The sequence below is a fragment of the Oryctolagus cuniculus genome, chromosome 1 (assembly GCF_051225735.1).
Source record: "Oryctolagus cuniculus isolate XC-2025 breed Fujian yellow rabbit chromosome 1, ASM5122573v1, whole genome shotgun sequence".
NCBI lineage: Eukaryota > Metazoa > Chordata > Mammalia > Lagomorpha > Leporidae > Oryctolagus > Oryctolagus cuniculus.
Genome location: NC_142867.1, coordinates 145,893,888 through 145,915,065, shown reverse-complemented (window position 1 = coordinate 145,915,065; position 21,178 = coordinate 145,893,888). Strand labels below are relative to the sequence as shown.

Sequence of the window (21,178 nt, the reverse complement as noted above, 5' to 3'; positions counted from 1 at the left end):
AAGCAGATGAATGAGTAACGGCATGAGTATGTGAATGAATACACAAGTGAAGGAGCCCAGGGGGCCCAGGGAGTCCAGCCACCTCCTCCCTCAGGGGCAGCCCAGGGACCCGCAGATGGGCCCCCTTCAGTGCTGGCCACTGCACTGGCTCACACACTCCAGACGTCACACACGCCCCTCACGTGCCTCCTCAACCACGGCCGAAGCCTTTCCAGGGAAGATGGGGGCGAGCTTGGTGCTCACTGCACTCCAAGGCTGAGCAGCTGAGGCCACGGCGACCTGTGGGACACCAAGGGCCCTGCTGCTGTCGTGCCTTGGGCGACAGGAAGCAGAGCCCAGGCAGAGCAGGGGAACAAGCCAGAACCAGGAGGATCAGAGAGGATCCCGATCAAGCCACACACTGGACTGTGCTTATGCGCACACGGGAGACGCCGCGCGCACACTGGAGACACCACATGCACGTGGAACACGCAGCATGCACAGCGGATGCCGCACACCAGAGACACCTTACGCACGCAGGCGGAACAAGCTGCTCACACGGAGGACGCTGCACATCCTGCCTCACTGTGGCATTACTCATAAGCAAGAAATCAACACACAGGGCCTGGTAGAGGGGTAGGGTCCTTGCGGCGGCCGTGGAGCTCCTGGACCAAGGGGCGGGGGTGGCACAGAGCTGTCCTCGTAAACCTCGCACGCATGAGAGTGAACCCCCGAGCAGGAGCGCGGCCGTGTTCTCCCCTGAACACGCGGGGAGGTGCTTCCCCTTCGCGAGTTCCCAGGCTCTGCAGTCTGCTCAATTTCATCAAGCTGAAAGCAGGCGGGGCCGGGCGGCAGGCGAGCTCCGGTGCCGCTGCAGTCCACCCGTGACCCTGGCAGCGCAGCGGCGGCGGCGGCAAGCAAGGCTGTTTTCATTTCCCGAGCGAGGTTACCATGGCGTTTAATTTCCTCAAGTGCTCCCTTCGGCATCTGCTCTATAAATGGAGTTGGGGTTTGTACACTCGCTGAAGACAGAATGAACGATCCTGTAACGCGCACGCTGAATGCTTCTCCCCGAGCTGCCGCGGGCCTGCCTGATCACCCCAAGGACGCCCTGGGCACCGACTGCAGGCTGGGCAGGAGGGCTGTGGGTGACAGGAGAGGAGAGCCCCTCCCCGGAGCTGGGAGACCCAAGGCGTCTCCTGCATTTGGGGCACAACCGCGGACAGCCCCGCAGGTATCTGGGGCAGGTCACAGCCAGGGGTGTGATCTCCCAGTCTGGGGGTCTTAGTGCGAGACAAAGGACAACAAGGATGCCCTGGCGACTGAGTGGGTGTGGGGGTGCTGCGGGGGTGGGCAGGGAACGTGAAGTTCCTCAAGCGTCGTCTACTTCCTGGTCCACTTGAGATTCCCTGCAATAATGAATTACTAAGTGGGGTTCTGAGCTGGTCCTGCCTCTGCTTCGGCCCGAGCCTTACCCTTCGGGAGTGGCCTCTGCCCTCATGGGAGCCTGGCACAGGATGGGCATCACCAGCAGCCCACAGCCTCCTGTAAGCCAGGCGTGGTCATCCTCAGCAGATGAAGAGACCGACGGCCAGGGAGCCCCCACCTTGCCAGGGGTGGTGGAGCCCAGCACCAGCTCCCGGGACGGACCCACCTACCCCCCGCCCCCGGCACCACCATCATGGTGCCGGCCCACCCAGGGCTCTGTGGAAACGCACCCCCACCCCCCACTGTGCTGGGGCCAGGGCAGCGCTGCAACCCCCTGGGGTCTCCTGGGAACCATGACAAGGAGTGGAGCCAAGGCAGCACAAGCAACACTGAATCCCGCAGACAGAGGGAGTGGGCGCTTCCCGTGCCCCCTCGTTCTGCCGCCAACCCTGTCACCAGGGCCAGGAACTCTGAGAGGGGCAGCTCCAAGCCTCAGAGAAATGGCCCCAGAGAACAGGGGGAAATGAACCCCATGCAGATTGTGCTCTTGGGGAGCCCCACGGAGGAAGAACTGGAAGGCAGCAGAGGACCCCCGGACCCCACAAGCCCCGGCCGGCACAGCCCCTTGGCAGTCTCTGCTTTCTCATCTGCAGAACCGGTCAGGGGCGGGTCAGAGGCGGGGCGGGGAGTGGAGCCGCAGCCTTGCTCCACAGCCCTGGCCTCGGAGGGTCCCTGCTGAATGGCAGCCCACGCCCTGGCTCAGCCCCAGGCCTCAGGGCCTCCAGCCAGCTCTCCCACTCCCAGCTCCCCTGCCCTGGTCACCCCAATTCACCATTTCTAGAGCCACCCTGAGTGCCCAGCGTGTCTGCAGCCCCAGCCCTGCTGCCTGAGGGGCCAGTGTCACCAAGCCACCGGTGTCACCAAGCCACCAGTGTCACTGAGCCGGCGACACAGCATGAAGCCCCAGAGCACCCCCCCCAACCCCAGGGTCTTGGCTGACTCTGAGAAGGACCCACTGGGCCCAGCTCCCCAGAGTGAGGTTTCTCCAAGGCTCCCCTCGGCTCTGTGTCACTCAGAGAGTAAAAGGCAACACCAAGGATAAAATAAAATCCCTCAGCAAGTGCCAAAAATACCTCCCCACGGGATGAGGCCGAGCAGGCGCCAGCTTCCACAGCGCACCCGTTGCTATGGAGACCGGGCTCCAGACAGGGCCGCAGGAGAGCCAGGGACAGAGCGGGGGGACAAAGGGGACAGAACAGAGAGGAGCCAGAGGGGCAGAGAGGGGGCAGCGAGAGGGCTGGTGGGGGTGGGGGTGTCTCCCAGCTTCTAGGGGCCAGTCCCTCAGGGCCACCTCCCTCCAGACTTGGGGGGCTCACCCAGCCTCTCCTTTGGGCACCGCGGCCCCTTTGCCCCTACCACCACCACCAAGGGGTGACGCTGGCCCTCTCATCCCGGTCATGAGGGCACAGTGACTATCTGCCCCTGGACCCCTCTGCGCCGAGGCCCGGCCCTGGGACGCGGCACTGGTCATTGGGAATCTGACAAATCTGACCTACAGAAGACAGCCTGGGGAGGGGCGCTCAGCAGCCCAGTTAGCGAGGCTCTCAGACGTCAGATGGTGGAGCGCCGACCCCAGCCCGGCACTGCCTCGCCTGGCTGAGTTCACCTCTTAGCCCAGGGCTTGCAGGCTGCTCACAGGGGCCGGGCAGGGGCAGGGGCGGCCAGGCCTCCCAGGCACACAGCCCGCCTGTGGCATGCAGCCCTCCGGCACCGTGGGCATCCGTCTCTCTCTCTCTGACTTCCCCAAGCCCCAGCTGCTGCCGATTTGCTGCAACACTCATGTCGGGCAGAAAGCGATGCCAGGCCCTGTCAGGGAACACCAGCCACCCCTCCCGGCCCTGCCACACCAGGTCCCCGAGAGAGCGCGGCACCTGCCCCAGAAGAGCTGGCAACTTGCTCCCGTGCAATCTGTCCCCGGCGCCTCCGGCTCCTGAGACCGTCTGTCAGGGCTGCCCAGCCTCATCGCAGCCTCAATGGACTCTGGCCTCTATGCCAGGCCGGTTCTGCCCCAAGTGCTTGGACCCCCTGCCCCAAGAAGCTGCTGCTGCCTGGAGCCCACGGACCCGAGTGAGCTGATGTACTGTCCTCCTCCCCCAACGCGGGCGGAGGGCATCACTTCCCCAGCAGCATTGTGAGCACGGGTGGGGGCCGTGGAGAGGCCCCTCATCTCTGCCACTCCCACCATCTCAGATGCCACAGTTGTCAGGCCCATGTCCCTCAACTGCGTTTTCATGTGCTCTCCCCCAGGAGCCTTCAATGGCTCCCTAGTACCCACTAAGCAGGTAGGCAGTCAAACCACCCCCAACCCCAAGTGGCCTCACCATCTCAGCGCCTCCTCTCCAGCACTCACCAGAACTCCCTCGCCAGCCAGCCACAACATCCTCTTCTAAGAAAGCCATCTCGGGGTCCCATGAACGGCTCCAAGTCCTCCTCAGGGAACCTCTTCCAGGGAGCCCTCCAGATATTCCTCCCACCCCACTGCCTGTGTGCCCAAGCCCCGGGCTGTGCTCTGTCTCCTGGGCCATGTGGCCAGCCAGGCAGCCTGAATGTAGCATGCCCCAGCTGCAGTAACAAAATATCGCATGTAGTACGCGCAGTACTAGAGGCCAGAGCAGGAGGTCAGCCTCGCTGGCAAGGACAGGGTGGCAGGGCTCTGGGGAGAAGCCGTCCAGCCCCCTCTGGCTTCCACACACCTGTGGCCCCTTCCTCCCCCGAATCTGACGATCTGTCCTCCCGCTGTGACACTGGTCACCCAATACCAGGACAATCTCCCACGTCAGAACCACAGCTCAATCCCACCTGTGGAGGCCCCTGAGTCGTGCACAGGCTCTGGGGACAAGGACATGGGCACCTCCCCACCTCTGCGGGCCACAGCTGCCTTGTATTCTGAATGAAAGAAGAAAACCTCCTGGCTGGCCTCCCCACTGCCTGGAGGCTGGACCTGCTCCCCCTCCTCCGACTGCCTCCTGCTCTGGGTCACCTGTCCGTGTCCATCCACAGTCCTGGCTGCACCCCACTCCGGGCCAAGCCCCTCATCCGCCAGGCCCCTTCAGGGTCCTGAGTTCAGCAAAGGACGTTCCAGGCTCCTTCACCAGGGCTCCAAGCCCCACCACCCCAGCAGGGGCATCACAGCCCATAACCCAGGCCGTGAGGGCCGAGAGTCCTACACTCCAGCCATTATCCAGCCAGCACAACCTGCCTGCGCCTCGGTGTCCCCACGCCCCCTCACAGGCCCCGGGAGGACAAGCAGAAGGGAGGAAGGCTGCTGCGCCAGCTGCACTGACCATCAATAATCACACCTTTCCATCCCGCTGATTCAGCCTCCACCAGGAAGCCGCCCCAGCCCCGCCCAGGCCCTTTTGTTCAAAGGCCCTCAGCCATGCAAACACCCACCGCACCCTGAGCGCCAGGCCCCCAGCAGTTCCTGCCCCTCCCCAGGAGAAAGCATCCCCAGCCCCGCCTGGCCACAGGTGGCTGCTCCGCGGGATGTCGTCTCAAAGGGAAGTGCCCCCAGGGCAGGCCCGTTCCTGGCTAGCAGACCAAAGACAACACACACACATACATGCGCGCGTGCACACAGCGCCAGCAAAGACCTGCACGGAGAGCGATGTAGGCTCAGGCCGCAGGAAGGGGACCTGTGATGCATCGTGGCGGCTGAGTGACATGGGGCCAAGCACTGAGCCCCCGTGTGTTGTCAGAGGCCCAGGGCACACTGCATCACCCCTCACTCCAGGGGTGGGGGCCGGGGTTTGTCCCAGGTCTTGATTTGCAGGGCTAAATGCACAGTGACCTCCGGCCCTGGGTAGACCCTGCCCCCTCGTGCCCAGCCAGGTTTCCCCTCAACCCTGCCAGGTCCCCAGGGGCTCTGTTCTCTTCTGCAGCCAGTGGACACAAAGGCCTGCCTTAAGCCTCATCCATAAACTGCTCAGGGAAGCAGCCGGTAGGGCCAGAACGTTCCAATGTCACCGTCTCGCTCCCTCCAGGGAACACAGCCTGCCTTTGTCTCTCTATCACTGCCGTCATCAAATATTTACAGGGGCTGCCGGGCCAGACGTGAGCCACGCGGACTCTTCCCTGGACAGGGGAGGTGCAGGAGCAGGCAGCACACACACGGTGCCACCGTCTCCCACCCTGGGTCAGGTCCCACCAAGGGTCTGCTTCCTGCTCGTCAGGACATAGTGCTTGGGGCCAGCAGCCAGACAAGCCAGCAAGAAACTCCAGCCAGACTCCAGGGAGCTCTGTGGCAGGAAGGAAGCCACGAGAGCTGGGAGCCGGCGCCCGTTCCCACGCTGCGCCTCCCAGGAGAGCACGCGGGCCAGCAGGGGCCTCGAGCCGTGGAGGACCAGGAAGGTGGCCCGCCTTGGGACAGCTCGGCAGCCTGTCTGGAACAGTCCCGACCCAGTGGCAGCGCAGGCTCCGGAGTGGGCAGGGATAAGCAGGCAGCACCCATACGCGGACACCGCGGTCAGGACCTGGGATGCCGTCAAGGGCAGGGTCAAGGGCAGGCAGTATCCTGGGGGACCCAGGAAGCCAGAGATGCCAGCCCGCAGGGCGGGAAACACCAGCGCTGAGGGGGGAGGAGGGGTCTGGGGGGGCCACGCCCATGCTACCCCTCCTCCAGGAGCCCTCCCAGGAGAGCTGAAACTGGCGTGTTCCAATTTCCTTTACCTTCAGAAGGTATCCTGTGTCCTTTTCTATTTTAAAAACTGTTGCTCTGTATTTCGTCCCCCGGCTTTTACTTGGTGTTGCTGCTGGCGGAGTGTTTTCAGCGCTCCTGCCCTCTTCCCTCACCCAGTTTCCTTGTTCTTGCCCCGGGCCATGTTTATTCTCTTTCCTGCCTCCTTTCCAAACCCCTTTTTACACACAGCACCCCGCCTGGGTACAGAGCCATCTGCAGCCTCCACACCCTGAGCCCACACAGGGCACAGCTCCTGCCAGCCAGGACCCACCCAGGGTCTTCACCAGGGTGCGGGCAGCCCTTAGCCAGCCCCGCCTGACTCCACTGGGGACCCAGGGGCCAGCTAGAAAGACCCAGCATCACCAGAGCCCCTGAATGAGGCGTCCGTGTCCCCTGGTAGTCATGGTGGCTACTGATTCCGGAGGGAGCCCCCACACCACCTCCATCCCCCCAAGCATGACCCCGAATCCGGGGAAGGGCTAAGGGCCACAGGCAGAGCACCGCACCCACCCCCATCCACCAAACACAAAGCACAGGGAGCTGGTGCTGTGGTACAGTGGGTTAAAGCCCTGGCCTGCAGTATCTGCATCCCACATGTGCATCGGTTCAAGTCCCGGCTGCTCCACCTCTGATCCAGCTCCCGGCTAATGCACCTGGGAAAGCAGCAGAGGATAATCCAAGTCCTTGGGACCTTGCACCCATATGGGAGACCCGGAAGAAGCTCCTGGCTCCAGATAGGCTCAGCTCTGGCTGTTGCGGCCATTTAGGAAGTGAAACTTCTCTCTCTCCCCATCTCTACTCTGCAACTCTGTCTTTCAAATAAATAAAAATAAATCTTAAAAAAAAAAAAAATACAAAGCACAGTGCACTAGGGCTGCACTGGATACAGGATGGTGCAGTGAGGGACGCCAGCGCCCTTATCTCCCCACCTCAAACGCACCTGGCCTTTGGGCTTCTTGAGATAAAGGTGGCCCCACAGCAGAGACAGAGGCGGCGGCTCAGCCCGTATGGAGCTGGCGCCTTCAGCAGCTGCAGGGCACCCTCCCCCAGTAATAACCAGCGACTCTGCGGTCCCATAGGCCAGCAGTGACACTGTGCAGAAGGGAGGACAGCCCCAGGCGGGGGTCACAGACACACGCTGCCCCTCCTGACTCCCCCTCTGCAGCTCTCTGCTCCGACACTTCTGCCAGAAGAGCCGCATTCATTCCCCGGCTCGAACCTCTTAATTAAAGAGAAGAAATTCTCAGGGACCTGTCGGGGCAGATGCCACGGCCTCGCAGCCAGCCAAGCCAGCAACATCACTTCCTGACCTGAAGCACAGGGTGGCTGCCCAGGGAACCGCTCCACTGCCAGGAGCACAAGCCTGGCACTGTGGGGGTCCAGCCATCAGGACGAGGCTGGGCCACAGGGGGAGGCCACAGGGTCCAGAGCCTGGGGCCTCCCTCAGCCTCAGGCAGGCATCCCGGCCGGACCCTGGTGCCATCCTAGCAGCAGGAGGTGGCCCCCAGACCCCCACACAGCTGGACTGAGAAGCTGCACCCACCTGTCATCTCAGAGCCACCCAGGGCCAGCCAGGCCCAGCCCAGAGGTTACAGGAGCCCAGCTGCAGGGGCCAGTGGGGGCTGAGCCAGCTTCCGCCCACCCGAGGCCTGACTCACCCGAGCTGCTCAGCCTCCCCCGGGCCATGGGCAGCAGGAGTAGGGGTCCAGGTGATTCATCATCCCCACTCACATCAGCGCAGATGCCACTGTGCTACTGACTTTGGGGAAATGCCCGGAGACAGAAGCCAGGGGAGAAGGGCATGGACCAAAGGGAGAACGGCAGTGTCCCAGCAGGGAGGCTCTGACAGGCCCTCCCGCATCAGCGTCCAGCGTCTGTCTCATACGTCACCTCCAGCCTCAGCAGCCTCAGGAAACCCAGTGCCCAGCACCCCTGCTCCCACGACGGAGCGGGCCAGGGCTAGCAGAGGGCAGTGACGACCCAGACCTCCTGCTGCCCTTTCCTGGCTAAGCAGGCCCTGATGAGGCTGCTACCTGAAGGTGCCCCCACCCCAGCATCCTGCCAGCCCCACGGGACCTGGACCGCGCAGGAGGCTCAGGGCACAGGGAGGGTCACGACTCCCTGGCAGACGGCAGGTCCTGGCAGAAACAACCATTCAGCTGAAAACCCAGGCAGGAGCTGCTCTGGCTCAGGGGGCCAAGGCGCAGGAGGACGCCAGCAGCCCCTGGGGCACCTGCCCTGGCTGGAGAGACAAGACAACATCTTGTAGTTCCTGGTCTCAGCCTCCTCGGTAAGGGGGGGAGGGGTGGATCACAGCACCTCCCTCCCAGGGGGCTCCTATGTGTCTGGGGCACAGAGAACTATCAGCGACATCAGCAGAGTTAACTTCTAAGGCAATAGCTCTGTGTCCTGCTGTGTCTGCGTCCCACACCCATGATGTCCACGCAAGACCTGCACGCAGTGTCCACGTCAGAAAGCAGGCACACAGCGTCCACACTGACACACACAGCTCTGCACCGGAAATGCACACGAGCTACACGTACAGCATCCGTGCCCCAGAACTGAAGAACAATATTAGCAACAAAAGGTGGAGGCATGAACTCCAGTGGCCTAGACAACCAGCCAGGATCAAACGGGGAAAAGGAGCCGGGCGGCCCCGGGCAGCCTGGTTGGCACGTAGGTCACATCAGCGCGCCCGGGGGACCCTGAGGGACGCTGCCTGCGGCTCTGTGGGGACGCGTCCTGGTTCCTGGTAGGAGGCTCACATCAGCACACTCAGGGCCAATCACAAGTGGGTCAGAAATCACAGCGAGCAGGACACACGCAGTGAGAAGGAATGTGGCCGAACACGAGCAACTGGTACCTGCTCGAAGTTTCGCACAAGAAAAAGTGGACGGGACAGGAAAACTCCATGTGCTGGCTGGGGGGAGACAGTGGTGACAGGGGCGGGGCAGGACACCCCTCAGGGCCCACAGGGCGGAGCGTGGGCAGGAGGCAGCATCAGACGCTGCTGGGCACGTGGGGCCAGGCAGGGCAGGCTCCTTCGCATGTGGCCCCCAGCCCAGTCTGGAGGGAGGAGACAAGCAGCCCCTCCCTTCCTCCCAGGTGGACCCCGCAGCACCCAGCCCTGGCCGGCAGATCCTAACCTGTCACGCCAACCATGCCTTTCCAGAGAGGTAAGCCCCAAAAGGATCATGGTAAACAGCTGCCTTTATGAATTAGGATATGGACAGAGCCTTTGGAGAAAGAGGCCTTGTGGGTGCTAGGGTCCAGCTAACCACTTCCTTCCTTCCTACCTTCAAATGCAGCTGCGATGCTAACGCTCTGGCAGCCCCCTTGCAGCCATGAGGCACTAAGCCAGACTGGGAACACAGCAGCCAATAGGGCGAGGAAGGCTGAGAAGAGGGAAGTATTGTGTCCCCATCCGCACCGCAGGCTGCCTCTGGAGTCCTCTCCAGATGTCAGACTCTGGGCACGACCAAAGGTCAGCAAAGTTTCCTAGCCCATCTGAGAGCCAAGCACACATGGAGTTGGGAGAGCAAGGTGGCTGGGGGTGGGGCGTGGACGCCAGAGGGAAGACAGACCTTCGAGGGCAGCTCCTGGCCTGACAGGTGTCAGGGAAGGGGCCGATTTTCAGAGCAACGAAGGCTGCCAACATCACCTGCACCACAGGGGACAGGGAGGACCCCCAACCCCTACTCCCACCCTGCAGTGTTCGCAAGGACACCAAGAAGTACCAGCAGCAACCTCCCCAGACACGCCCCTCCCCAGAGCCCTGCTGGTCTGAGACACCTGTAAGATACGGAAGGCAGAGAGCGCCCAATGTGCCCCTGGACAGCTTCCCAACACAGAGGGAATTTTACGGGCCCTGAGAGTCCCACCACGGCGATGCCTGCTGGCCCAGCACTCCCTGAAACCTACCCAGGGGCAGCCACTTCTCTGCAGCCGCATGGCAGAGGCCACGTCAGCCGCCACGATTTCACGGCACAGCCTTGAATGTGAGCCGCGCCTCCTGAGGACCAAGGAGCTCACACGTGGGTCGGAGCACCCGACAGTCCTCAAACCAGGAAATCCTAGCGCCATGCCCGGCGGTAGCCACCCAAGACTCGGGGCACCAGGTCTGTGCCCTCCTCTATCTGCCTGCTGCTCCTCTGCCCATGTGCATGACACTGTTCGTGTCCGCCACGTCCCTAATTTCTGGAGCTACACTGCACACACCCTCCTGGAGCGCCAGCCAGCCCTGGTGCTCAGGGAAGTAGGCACTCGGAAGACCACCTGCCCAGCCCTGCCCCCCCTGGAGCACAAAGGCATGATCATCTGGCCCCTAGGCCCTGGAAGCAGGCACTCAGGGAGCCCAGGACCCAGGGTCACCTCCCGTGACCACCAGGCTCTGCCCCAGGGCATGGCAGTCAGTCTTTCTGAAAAAGTCCCCAGGGAAAGATCACGAGTCAACAGCCTCCCCTTGCAAACCAACAGCTTCAAAAGATGCTCCAGGAAAAAAAGAAAAAAAGACAAAGGGCCAGTACAATGAGATAAGGCACAGCCTGAAGAGCCAGTATCCTATATGGGCACTAGTTCGAGTCCCAGCTGCTCTACTTCTGATCCAGCTCCCTGCTAATTGCCTGGGAAAGCCGTGGAGGATGGTTCAATTGTTTAGGCTCCTGCACCCATGTGGGAGACCCGAGGAGGCTCCTGGCTCCTGGCTCCTGACTTTGGTCTGGTTCAGCACCAGTCATTGCAGCCATCTGGGAAGTTAATCAGGAGACTTCTTTCTCTAACTCCAACTTTCAAATAAACAAACTTTTAAAAAAAATTTTTAAGTTGTGACCTCTTGTGATGGCAGCTGTACTTTTTTTTTTTTTTTTTAAGATTTATCTGAGCCGCTCACTAGGCTAATCCTCCGCCTTGCGGCGCCAGAACACCGGGTTCTAGTCCCAGTCGGGGAGCCGGATTCTGTCCCGGTTGCCCCTCTTCCAGGCCAGCTCTCTGCTGTGGCCAGGGAGTGCAGTGGAGGATGGCCCAAGTACTTGGGCCCTGCACCCCATGGGAGACCAGGAGAAGCACCTGGCTCCTGCCTTCGGATCAGCGCGGTGCACCGGCCGCAGCGCGCCAGCCGCGGCGGCCATTGGAGGATGAACCAACGGCAAAGGAAGACCTTTCTCTCTGTCTCTCTCACTGTCCACTCTGCCTGTCAAAAAAAAAAAAAAAAAAAAAAAAAAAAAAAAGATTTATTTGAAAGGCAGAGTTACAGAGAGGCAGAAGCAAAGAGAGACAGAGAGGTCCTCCATTTGCTGGTTCACTCCCTAGACGGCTCCAGTGGCTGGAGCTGCGCCAATCCGAAGCCAGGAGTCTCTTCCAGGTCTCCCATGCAGGTGCAGGGCTGCAAGGACTTGGACCATCTTCTACTGCTTTCCCAGGCCATAGCAGAGAGCTGGACCAGAAATAGACCCAAACCAGCACCCTTATGGGATGCCAGCACTGCAGGTGGTGGCTTTACCTGCTACGCCACAGCGCCAGCCCTGGCAGCTATACTTTGAAAAGGAAAGTAGTGTGTGTGCATGTGTGTTCACTAATTAGAAGGTAATACACAAAAAACAGAACTAGTTGTATTCACTTGCATGGGGGGGGGGGTTGTTTCTACAGACTTAAATGCAGCTGTTGTATCCTTTTCTTAATTAGACAAGTACTTTTTAGAGAAGTTCTGAGTTAGTGGAAGGACTGAGCAGACAGTACAGCCGTTCCCATACTCTTCTCATACACACACACATCTTGCACTGGTGTCACTGACGAGCCAAATGGATACAGCATTACTAACCAACACCCACAGCCGCCAGGAGGACTCACTCCTGGTACTGCGCCTTCTGTGAGCTTGGGCAGCTGTAGGATGACCCAGCTCCACCATCACGGTGTCCTGCAGGGTAGACTCAACGCCCTGCAAATCTGTCTCTTCCTGCTTCCTTCCCTCTTCCTGGACTGCTGGCAGCCACTGACTTCTCACTGAATCCATAGTTCTGGAGCCTTTTCAGATTGGCTTCTTCCACTTAGATGTGTATTTAAGCTTTTCCTCCACGTCTTTTCACGGCTCGAAAACTCATTTCTTTTTAGCTCCACTATCCCCTTATCTGCACGCACCACGGCTTCTCTCTCCGTTCACTACTGAAGGATGTCCCCGTGGCTTCCAGGCTTCGGCAACCATCAATGAAGCTGTCACAAACACGCATGTACAGGTTTCTGTGCGGAGACATACGTTGACTACTTATTTGGGTAAACACCAAGCATTGAGATTGCTGGATCATTTGGTAAGAGCACGCTCAGCTTTATAAGAAACTGCCAGACTGTTTTCCAAAGTAGCTGCACCATTTCGCATCCCCCACAGCGAGAGTGCCTGCTGCTCCATCCACATCCTCACCGGCACGTGGTGGCGTCAGTGTGGTGGCCATTCTGACAGTCCCCTGGTGGCCCCCCTGGCCCCAAGTCTGATAGTGTAACGTGGCTCATACGGTCAACTTGTACTTCCACGACGTGCAGCACAAATAAGCTCATTTGCCATCTCCGTGTCGTCGTTGGTAGAGGCTGTTCACACCTTTGGCCCACTATGTACTGGTTGCTTTCTGATGGCCGAGTTTCACGGATTCCTTGTGTGGTACACCTTGGCTAACAGCCCTCCATCAGATGTCTTTTGCAAATACTTCTTCCCAGTTGGGGGCTTGTCTTGCCATCCCAGCTGTTGCCGTCCGCAGAGCAGAAGCTCCTATTCTCCAAGCAGCCGGCTCCTCTTTCTTTCCTGCACTATGCCCCTGGCTGTGACTAGAATGCCGTTGCCAAACCCAAGGCTGCTGGAGCTCTCTTAGGTTATCTTCTGGGAGTTCCACAGGCTTTAATTTTGACCCATCGAAGTGAATTCTGAAGGGCAGAAGGTCTGTGTCTAGATTTGGGACTTTCGGCGCGTGGATGTCCGGTTGCTTTGCTTCCTTTGTCGGAAAGACCATCTGTGCTCCTTGCAAATGACGTGGCTCCCTCGTCAACTCCCAGCTGACTATTCGTGGGTGTACTTCCGGGCTCTCTATTCTGTCCCACTGATCTATTTGTCTGCTCTTCCACCAAGGCCACACTGTCTTAATCACCTTTACTTTATTCTTTTCAAAAAATATTCATATGTATTTAATAAAAGCCAACTTAAATGAAAGATTGCAATGAGGTATTCCAGGAAATCCTTAGGATTCAACCCACTAGGGAACGAATTGGATTTGAAGACCCTCGGAGGTAGGAAAAGCTGTAACCATCGCAAGGGCCTGTGCACCCCGGCGACATTCTCTAAAACAGCCCTGGCCAGAGGCAGAGCCTAAGTCGCTTTTCAAAAACCCCAGCTCACACCCTCCTCCTTATCGCAGCCCAGAGATAAGGCTACAACATCCCAGGTGCTGGCAGGGCAGGAGACAGGAACCAGCCTCCCTCGGCCACTTTGAACTTGTCTCTGCTTCTGACTGCCGCTGCTGACAAGTGTTGACTTTGCACAGGCTGACGAGGCCCTCTGTGCTTGGGAGGAACACGTTTCCCTCAATAGCGCTGGGGCCCTGAGGGTCGGCTGGCACCATCCCCAGAGCACAAATGAGTGAAACCAAGGCTCGCAGAGGACACTGGGAAATCACAGCAGGCCTTCCTCCCCCAGAGTGTCTGTGTGCCAGGACCTCTGGTGGGGCCGCCCCGCCCCGCCTGGCCAGGAGACTTCCCAAGCCCCTTCCCCACTGTTACAGGTGGATGTTGACAGCCCACAGAGCAGACCCAGACAGGTGGCCCAAACCTCTGCTGTGCCAGGTCAAATTCTCCTGGAGCCTGAGTCGTCCCCTTGGTCATTTCCAGCTGCAGACTGAAACCAGGTCCAAGCCATAGGCCCCTGGAGACGCCTACGGGCTCAGAAGGGCCGCGAGTACACAAGGTCCAAGCTGTTCTGGATGGTGAGTGATGGGCTCAAGGCCAAGCCTGGGTCAGCTCTTCCCCCACGTCCACCTGGAGGTCAGCTAGCACATCCTCTGCTGTCACTCGGATTCCTACCTCTCTGCCCCCAAGTTCAGCCTGCACCAAAACCTGTGTCTTGACCTCCAAATGCACCCAGAATCCAACCCCACCTGCACACTGCCACCTCTCACCTGGACGTGGCAGCCTGCTCCTCACTCCCACCTCAGGGCCTTTGCTCAGTGGTCCCATCTCCCGGCACCTACAGGGCTGTCTTCCCCGGGGCCTTCCCCCGACGACCTGGCTCTCCACCGGGGGCAGTGCCTCGCCCGCCGTTCTCACATCTCTCATCTACTCTGTCTCCCAGGATCACAGCCCGCCCAGTTTGCTGTGGCACCTCCAGGCCTGGAACCCACACACACCTCCACCAACGCTCGCTGTCACACACACCAGGTCTGCCCGACGATGCAGCTGTCAGCTGGCCCAGGCTCTCACAGCCCAAATGACCCCTTCTGTCCTCTGTGGATATTTCTGGTGAAGACCCAGGCCTGCTGTACCTCTCCAGCCTGGACCCCATCCCAGCGCTCTGTCCCCCTCACCATGAGGTTTGTAGAAGGTCCCTAGCTGACCTGTCTGGTGTCCTGGTGGCCATTCCAGGTAACCGGAGCCTCCGTTTCAGCCTCTGGAAATGAGCTACAGCCTCACCAGCAGAGTGTGGTTGTATATGCTAAACGTCAAGAAAATCAAGAACACGGTGCTGAGCTGCTCCAGCCGCACCCCGCGCTCCTCAGGGCACGTGGGGACAGGACGCAGACACAGACAGGCCATCATGCAGGCGTGTCCAGCTGCCCCTCGAAGGCCTCCCCACACTTCAGGTCAAACGAGCAGCAGGTGCCCATTTGCCTCCCACGTGTGGACATCCCTGGGTCCTCACCCGGGGTCAGAAGGGCCAGACAGAGGCTGAGTCGCACAGCAACCTGGCCCTCAGTGAGGCTCAGCCAGGCGCCCCTGAAGGCGCAGTCTTGGTCACAGGAGCCCTTCCTTCCAACGGGGAATGAGCTGTGGGTTCCCGAGCTGTCACGTGCCCCCTACAGGGTGGCCGCAGTGTGGGCTGCCAGTCCTCGCTGCTGACCACACCACTAACCACACACCCCTCCTGACACGGCTCAGGCACCGGAGGGCCCCGAGTGCTCGGACGTCACATTTCTGGCACCTGGCAGGAGGGCGGGAGAGCCGTCCCCATGGGCCTTTCAGCAGTGCTTGCCAACCTTCTTGCCAACCCAACCAACACATGGCCCGCGTAGCACTTAAAACCTCCTGCCGGGAACACGAACCACCATCCACCTAACTCAACGCTCCCCAGAAAACCGAGCGCTCAGGAGGTGAAGAAAAGTGGGCCGGGCCCTGAGTGTCTGCCCCGCAGGTGAGCACCACGGCCTCCTCAGCCGGAACCATGACCCTGTCCCCTTCTCTGCCCCTCATCCCATGTCGGGAGGGTCGCGGCTCGGAGGCGGCTGGCCACGCGGGCTGTCAAGCTGGGTGGGGCCACCCCAGACACAGGAGAGGTGGCAGGCCAGGGCAGCAAGGCTAACCACCGAGCAAGCTGACAGCACCCACGATGCACCTCTGGAGCCCCTGTGTCATCCCTTCACAGGTCCAGGCAGAGAGGGGATGCCGAGACGGAGAGTGGCTGTGGACAAGTCAGGAACACACAACTCCTCAAATCCAGCCACTGCTGCACACGGGAGCCCTGCTCCTGCCAGGCAGCTCGAAGCAGCAGCAAAACCCACCTGGCGCCCAGGCTACCTAGGGACCTGCATATCCCTGTGTCCCTGGTCACCAGGTCTGGGACTAACAGCAGCAGCTCCTCCCACCCATCCCTGTCCTCCTCAGGACTCCCACCACCCCTGAAACGCCCAACAAGGGCCAAGCATCGAGGCCCGAGTGTCTCCTCTAGGTAGACAGACCCCATGCTGGACGCGGGGTCCCAGGCACCGGGCACCATCTTTGGAACAAGGACTCCCAGCCTGCCTAGCAGTTCCCAGTGGACTTTTGTAGGAGGCAGCAGCCAAAGGGCCTAGGGCTCCATGGCCACCAACAGCAGGGGGACCTGAACAAGGACAGGCTGGGATTGATGTGGGAATCAAAGCCAAGGCTCCTGCCAGGCCAGGCTAGGAAAGGCCCAGCGACCACCTCCAGCAAGTCTCCTGGAAAACAGCCCAGGGCCTGAACTGGCTGCATTTCTCAAAGTGAACTGCATAGGACAGCACCAATCCAGCAACCCAAGAGCAAAGAAGAGGGGGGAGGTTGCCAAAGTTTAGCCCCAGGAGCCGGAGCTGTGGTGTGGAGCCACTGCCTGCAGTGCCAGCATCCCATAGGGGCACTGGTTCCAGTCCCGGCTGTTCCACTTCCGATCCAGCTCTCTGCTGTGGCCTGGGAAAGCAGTGGAAGATGGCCCAGGTCCTTGGGCCCTGCACCCACGTGGGAGACCCAGAAGCTTCTGGTTCCTGGCTTCAGAAGGGCCCAGCTCCAGCCTCTGCAGCCATTTGGGGAGTGAACCAGCGGATGGAAGACCTCTCTCTCTGCAACTGTGCCTTTCAAATAAATGAATAAATCTTTTTAAAAAGTTTTACACCAAAAAAGAGGCAAGAACAGGGCTGTGCTGGGCAGCAGGACAGGGCAGGGCAAGTGGTACATATGGTGACACATTAGCTATCCCCTCACTGTTCCTCCATCGGCACACCACACTAGGTACCCCCTTAATGCCCTACTGTGGCCATGCCACTTGGACAGTGTGTCTGGACCTCACCACCCCCCAGAGGCCTTGTGAGAGGGCAGGCCCAGGGGGCCCACCTCAAGCAGCCCTGCTCGCCACAGTGGGCCAGTGGCCACTCCCAGAGCCAAGAGGGGACCCCAAGCTACGGCACACACCCCCTACCAGGACGGGGCCGTGCGAAGGTTGGCAGAATAAGAGTGGGGGGGGAGTTTTCCCAGGGGCGGTTCTTCCTTCCTTCCTTGCTACTAGTGTGCTCTGGCATCAAGAACAAAAGGTAATTCAAAAGAAAAAAATGACAGGGAAGTAGGACTTTACAAAGGCTTCCCCCAAAAGGCCAGTGCAAGCTTCACCTTTAGACATCCAGAGAGACTTCAGAAGGCGAAAGCTTGCTGCCCTGGGCTGTGAGAGAAACATCGCCCTCATTACACAGCTACCTCACTCACCTGGTCTGCAAGATCAGGCCCTAGAAGGTGCCCTGACACCTGCAGCCTGGGGGCAGGGGCCACTGTCCTGATGTGCACCGGTACTCGGGGGAGAGGGAGGTGGAGGGATTCCTCCACACCGCCCTGGCTGCAGGCAACACCCCAACAGACCCTCCTGGCGAGGAGCCCTCGACACCCAGGAACACGGGGGACCAAGGTGCCAGCAACCAACCCCTCCCCAGTCACAGGGCCAACACACCTGGCACCCTCCCCGGGGACGCCCCTCAACTGGGTGAGGTCCTGGAGGACTGACACCCTCAACCCGGTCCTGAAGCACCTTCCCTGTGCCCTGGTCTGGGGGCTGTGGCTTGTGGACTCCCTGCTGCCCCACACTCCCCCGACCCCTCCCAGCCATGGCCAACGCCCGGGACACCACATGCAGCCCCACCCCACCCTCCGTGCCAGGCAGCGCCCTCTTCCCTGATCTCACCGTGCCCCCCGCAGTCTCCTTGCCAGCGACCTGGGGGCTTGCTCCATGTCCCCTGCGGTGGGGCTCACAGCACAGAGCACACACACACACAGAGGGGTCTCAGACCCCTCTGTTGGAGGCAACTCACTCCCAAGGATGTGTGTCGGCTCGGGGGCGCACGTGAGCAGTGAGGAGCCAGGGACCCCTGGGCGGCAGCCAGGCCCCACCCCGCGCGGCTCTGCCCACAGCAGGCAGCCCCAGAGGCAGAACGGCCGGCCTTTCCTTAAAGGGAAGGGGAGCTAACGTGCTCGGGGAGTCACATGGGCCCGCAGTGCCTCGGCCAGATCAGCAGGATCCACTGCCGAGCTCTCACTCAGACCCGGGCTGCTGCAGCACCCCCAGCCTGTCCCCCACCCTCTCAGGCATTCAGCCGCCGCAGCACTAGCAGGCACCGGAGCCACCGTGCTGGTCATCTGGCGACAGCAGACCACCTGCTCCCCCTCCCCAGACTGCCTCTGCCCCTCATGCAGCAGTAAGAACGCCCGGCACACCCCTGGACCCCAGACCACAGCCCCAGCCTGCACACCAAGGCTACCTCGCAGAGGGGCCCGGGATCTGCAGAGCCAGGAGGGAGAGGAACTCCTTAGCCACTCCCGAATGACCCCCGAGGACACCACTGACCCCGTCGCGGATGGGCACGTTTCCATGGCAGGACACGGGGCCATGGGGAGGCCAGGCCTCCGGGGCTCTTTGTCCTGGGAGAAGGGCAGGTCAACACCCACCACATGAGCCCAGCTCCTACACCCTGCAGCGAGCCAGAAACACAGGCGGCCTGCAGCGCGGCTGGCGGCCCTGGCACCTAGCTTGCCCCGGCTCGCCCAGCCCTGGAAGGCTGGCTAATGTTACAGGCCGGTGGGATAGGCTTACACCTCCAAGCGGTCTCCTAGGCCAGCCCCGCATGACAGCTGACCACCCCCCCCAGCCCGCCCCAGCGAGGGAGGACCCATAAACACCCAGTGACAGGAGCTGCCTCCTCTTCCAAAGCTGGCCCTGGCCATGGCTAGAGTTGCCTTTTATATAATCTCCCTGGGCCGGGGCTGGCACAGCCGGCATGAGGGTAAGGTTATGGAAACTGCCCATCCGCCTTTCGCGTGAGTTGGTTTTAAGACCTCACACGACCATTTTGTGAACAGAGCGCTTGGGAAGGCGGCTGACAGGCCTCGCAGGAGTTGGCCAGAGGGGCGCAGGGCCCGGTCAGCCACCCCTGCTGAGGTACCTACAACCTGGCAGGGCACAGCAAAGCACTAATTACAAGGCAGCTCAAGAGCTTCCCAGATCACCCTGGGAGGGCCTAGACATAGGCCCGGAAACCTACATCAGGCTTCTAACAAGATCCAGCTGTGCCGTCCACCTGGGTCAGGCCAGCGGGAAGGCGCAGGGCCGACCGTCACGCCCTCCACGCCGCGCGTGCACACCCAGCAGGTTCACACACCCTACCCTTGCAGACACAGCACGCCCACCACACGCATGCGCACCTGGCTGGTCCTGCCGGCCACCCACACGGTGGGTGACACGCAGGGGCTTCAGGGCTCCCAAAGCCGGCGCACTGATAGCCCCCTTGCAGCTGGCTCACCTGCAGCTCGCACCAGGCCACCTCCACCCAGGTCTCCGTGTCCAGCCCCTTGTAGACCGTCTTGAAGGAGCCGCGGCCCAGCTCGATGTCAAACTTCAGGAAGCGGCCGTCCAGGGAGGTGGCCACGGCCTTGAGGTCGTCCTCGTCGTCCTCCTCCTCCCCGGGTTCCTCCCGGCGGGCGCGCCCGGGCTCCCCCGGGTCCGGCTTGGCCTCGGCCACCCCCGCGTCCTCCTGCCCTGCCTGCCCCACAGCGGCCGCCCCCTGCTCCTCCCGGGGGCCGCCGTCCGGGGCCCGCTCGGCAGCAGGCGCGGCCGCGGCGGGGTCCGGACCAGGCTGCTGCGCGCGCTCTGGCTCGGGCCCGGGGTCCGTGGGGGCGCCGGGGCCGCTGAGGGTTCCGGGCGGCACGGCGGCCGCGGGGGCGGAGGGGCGGCCGCGGGCGCGCTCGGCAATGAGGCGGCGAGTCTTGCAGAGCAGAAGCACCCGGCGCTGCAGGGGCTGCGGGGGCTGCGCGCTCGGCGCCTCGGCCGCTTCCAGGCCCGGCGGCTCCTCCTGGTCCGACTCCACCACGCTGCGCCGCAGGAAGCGCTGCGGCCCGGGCCGCGCCGCCCGCGCCCGCGGCTCCGCCATGCCCGCTGGCCCCCGGAGCCCGGCCTCCGTCAGCGCGCCGGGGGCGCCTCGGCCGCCATCGCCGTCCATCTCTGCGGGCCAAGGACGCACGGGCCCGCGTGAGCGCCCGCCCTGCCGCACCTGCCCGGCGCGGATGAGACAGCGCCGCCGGTCCGCGCCCTGCCCAGCCCTGCCGCGGAGGGACCTCCCGGGCCGCCAGTCCCTGGGGGCCCGAGGCGGAGGCTACAGAAAGGATCCGGGAGGTTCGGGTCGGGAGGGGGCCGTGCCGGGCTCAGCTGCGGCCCCGGAGAGGGCCTTCCCTGGGCTGTCCCAGGGACCCCGGGAAGGACCTGCTGGGGAGTCCCCCCGGGGCTGCAGAAGGAACCTGGGGGCCGCGGGGAGAGGGCCTGCGCCCTGCCCAGCCCCGGCTCGGGAAGGACCCCGCTAGGCTGTCCTGGGGGTGGCAGCGTAGGGGACAGGGAGGCCCGAAGCGGGGGGAGGCACCGGCCAGGCGGCGGCTCCACAAAGGACGCGGGAGGGGCGCAGGGAGGGGGCTGCGGCGGCGCGGCGCGCACACAAAGGCGGCGGGCGGGGGTCGGCACTCACAGGGCGAGCGGGCGCCGTCCATGCCCGCGGCCGGGCGGCCGGGGCGGGCGAGGCCGCGCTCCGGGGCCGGGTGTGCGCTCTGGGGCTGGGGTCTGTGCTCTGGGGCCGAGGTCTCTGGGCGGGTCCGCGCTGGGCGGGTGTCGTCGCGCTGTTCGGTTTCCTGCGCGCAGCTCCTTGGCCGGGCCGCTGCGGGACCGCGCTCCCGCGTGCTCTGCCGGCTCCGCGCGCCTCCGCTCCCGCACCGGCTCCGACCCGGCGCGCTGGGGGCGCGGCCTTAGCTCGCTCCGCCCCTGCCGGCAAGGCGGGGCCTGGCACGCCCACCTGGCTACGGGCGCGCGCAACCACCTGCGGACCGCCCTCCCGCGATCGCGATCCACCCTACAACTCCCACCCCGCAGCGCCCCCAGCCGCTGGAGCTCTAGGCGCCGCAGGCCGGGTTGTCCAAATGAGCAAGCACGGGCTCAGAGCCCACAGTGTCCGGACAGAACAGCCAGGCCAGGCAAAGTCCAGAGCGGAATACTCCCATCCTTGGGAGCCCAGCCCCGACTAAGCCCGCTAGGGGACTGGA

At 62.2% G+C, this 21,178-nt stretch overlaps 1 protein-coding gene across 27 annotated transcripts in view; it reads right to left on the bottom strand.

Moving 5' to 3' along the window:
• Positions 1 to 20,859, bottom strand: part of WNK2 (WNK lysine deficient protein kinase 2) — a 128,487-nt gene extending 107,628 nt beyond the window's left edge. For all 27 annotated transcript variants that reach the window (XR_016236446.1, XR_016236447.1, XR_016236449.1 and 24 more), the window contains exons 1-2: positions 20,611 to 20,859; positions 19,399 to 20,096 (exon numbers count right to left, since the gene is read on the bottom strand). Coding sequence is in view for 21 of the 27 variants with exons in the window: in XM_070050054.2 (XP_069906155.2) it covers positions 19,399 to 20,094 (696 nt within the window). In the remaining 6 variants the exon portion in view is untranslated. The remainder of the gene's footprint in view (positions 1 to 19,398; positions 20,097 to 20,610) is intronic.
• Positions 20,860 to 21,178: the final 319 nt, after the last annotated feature.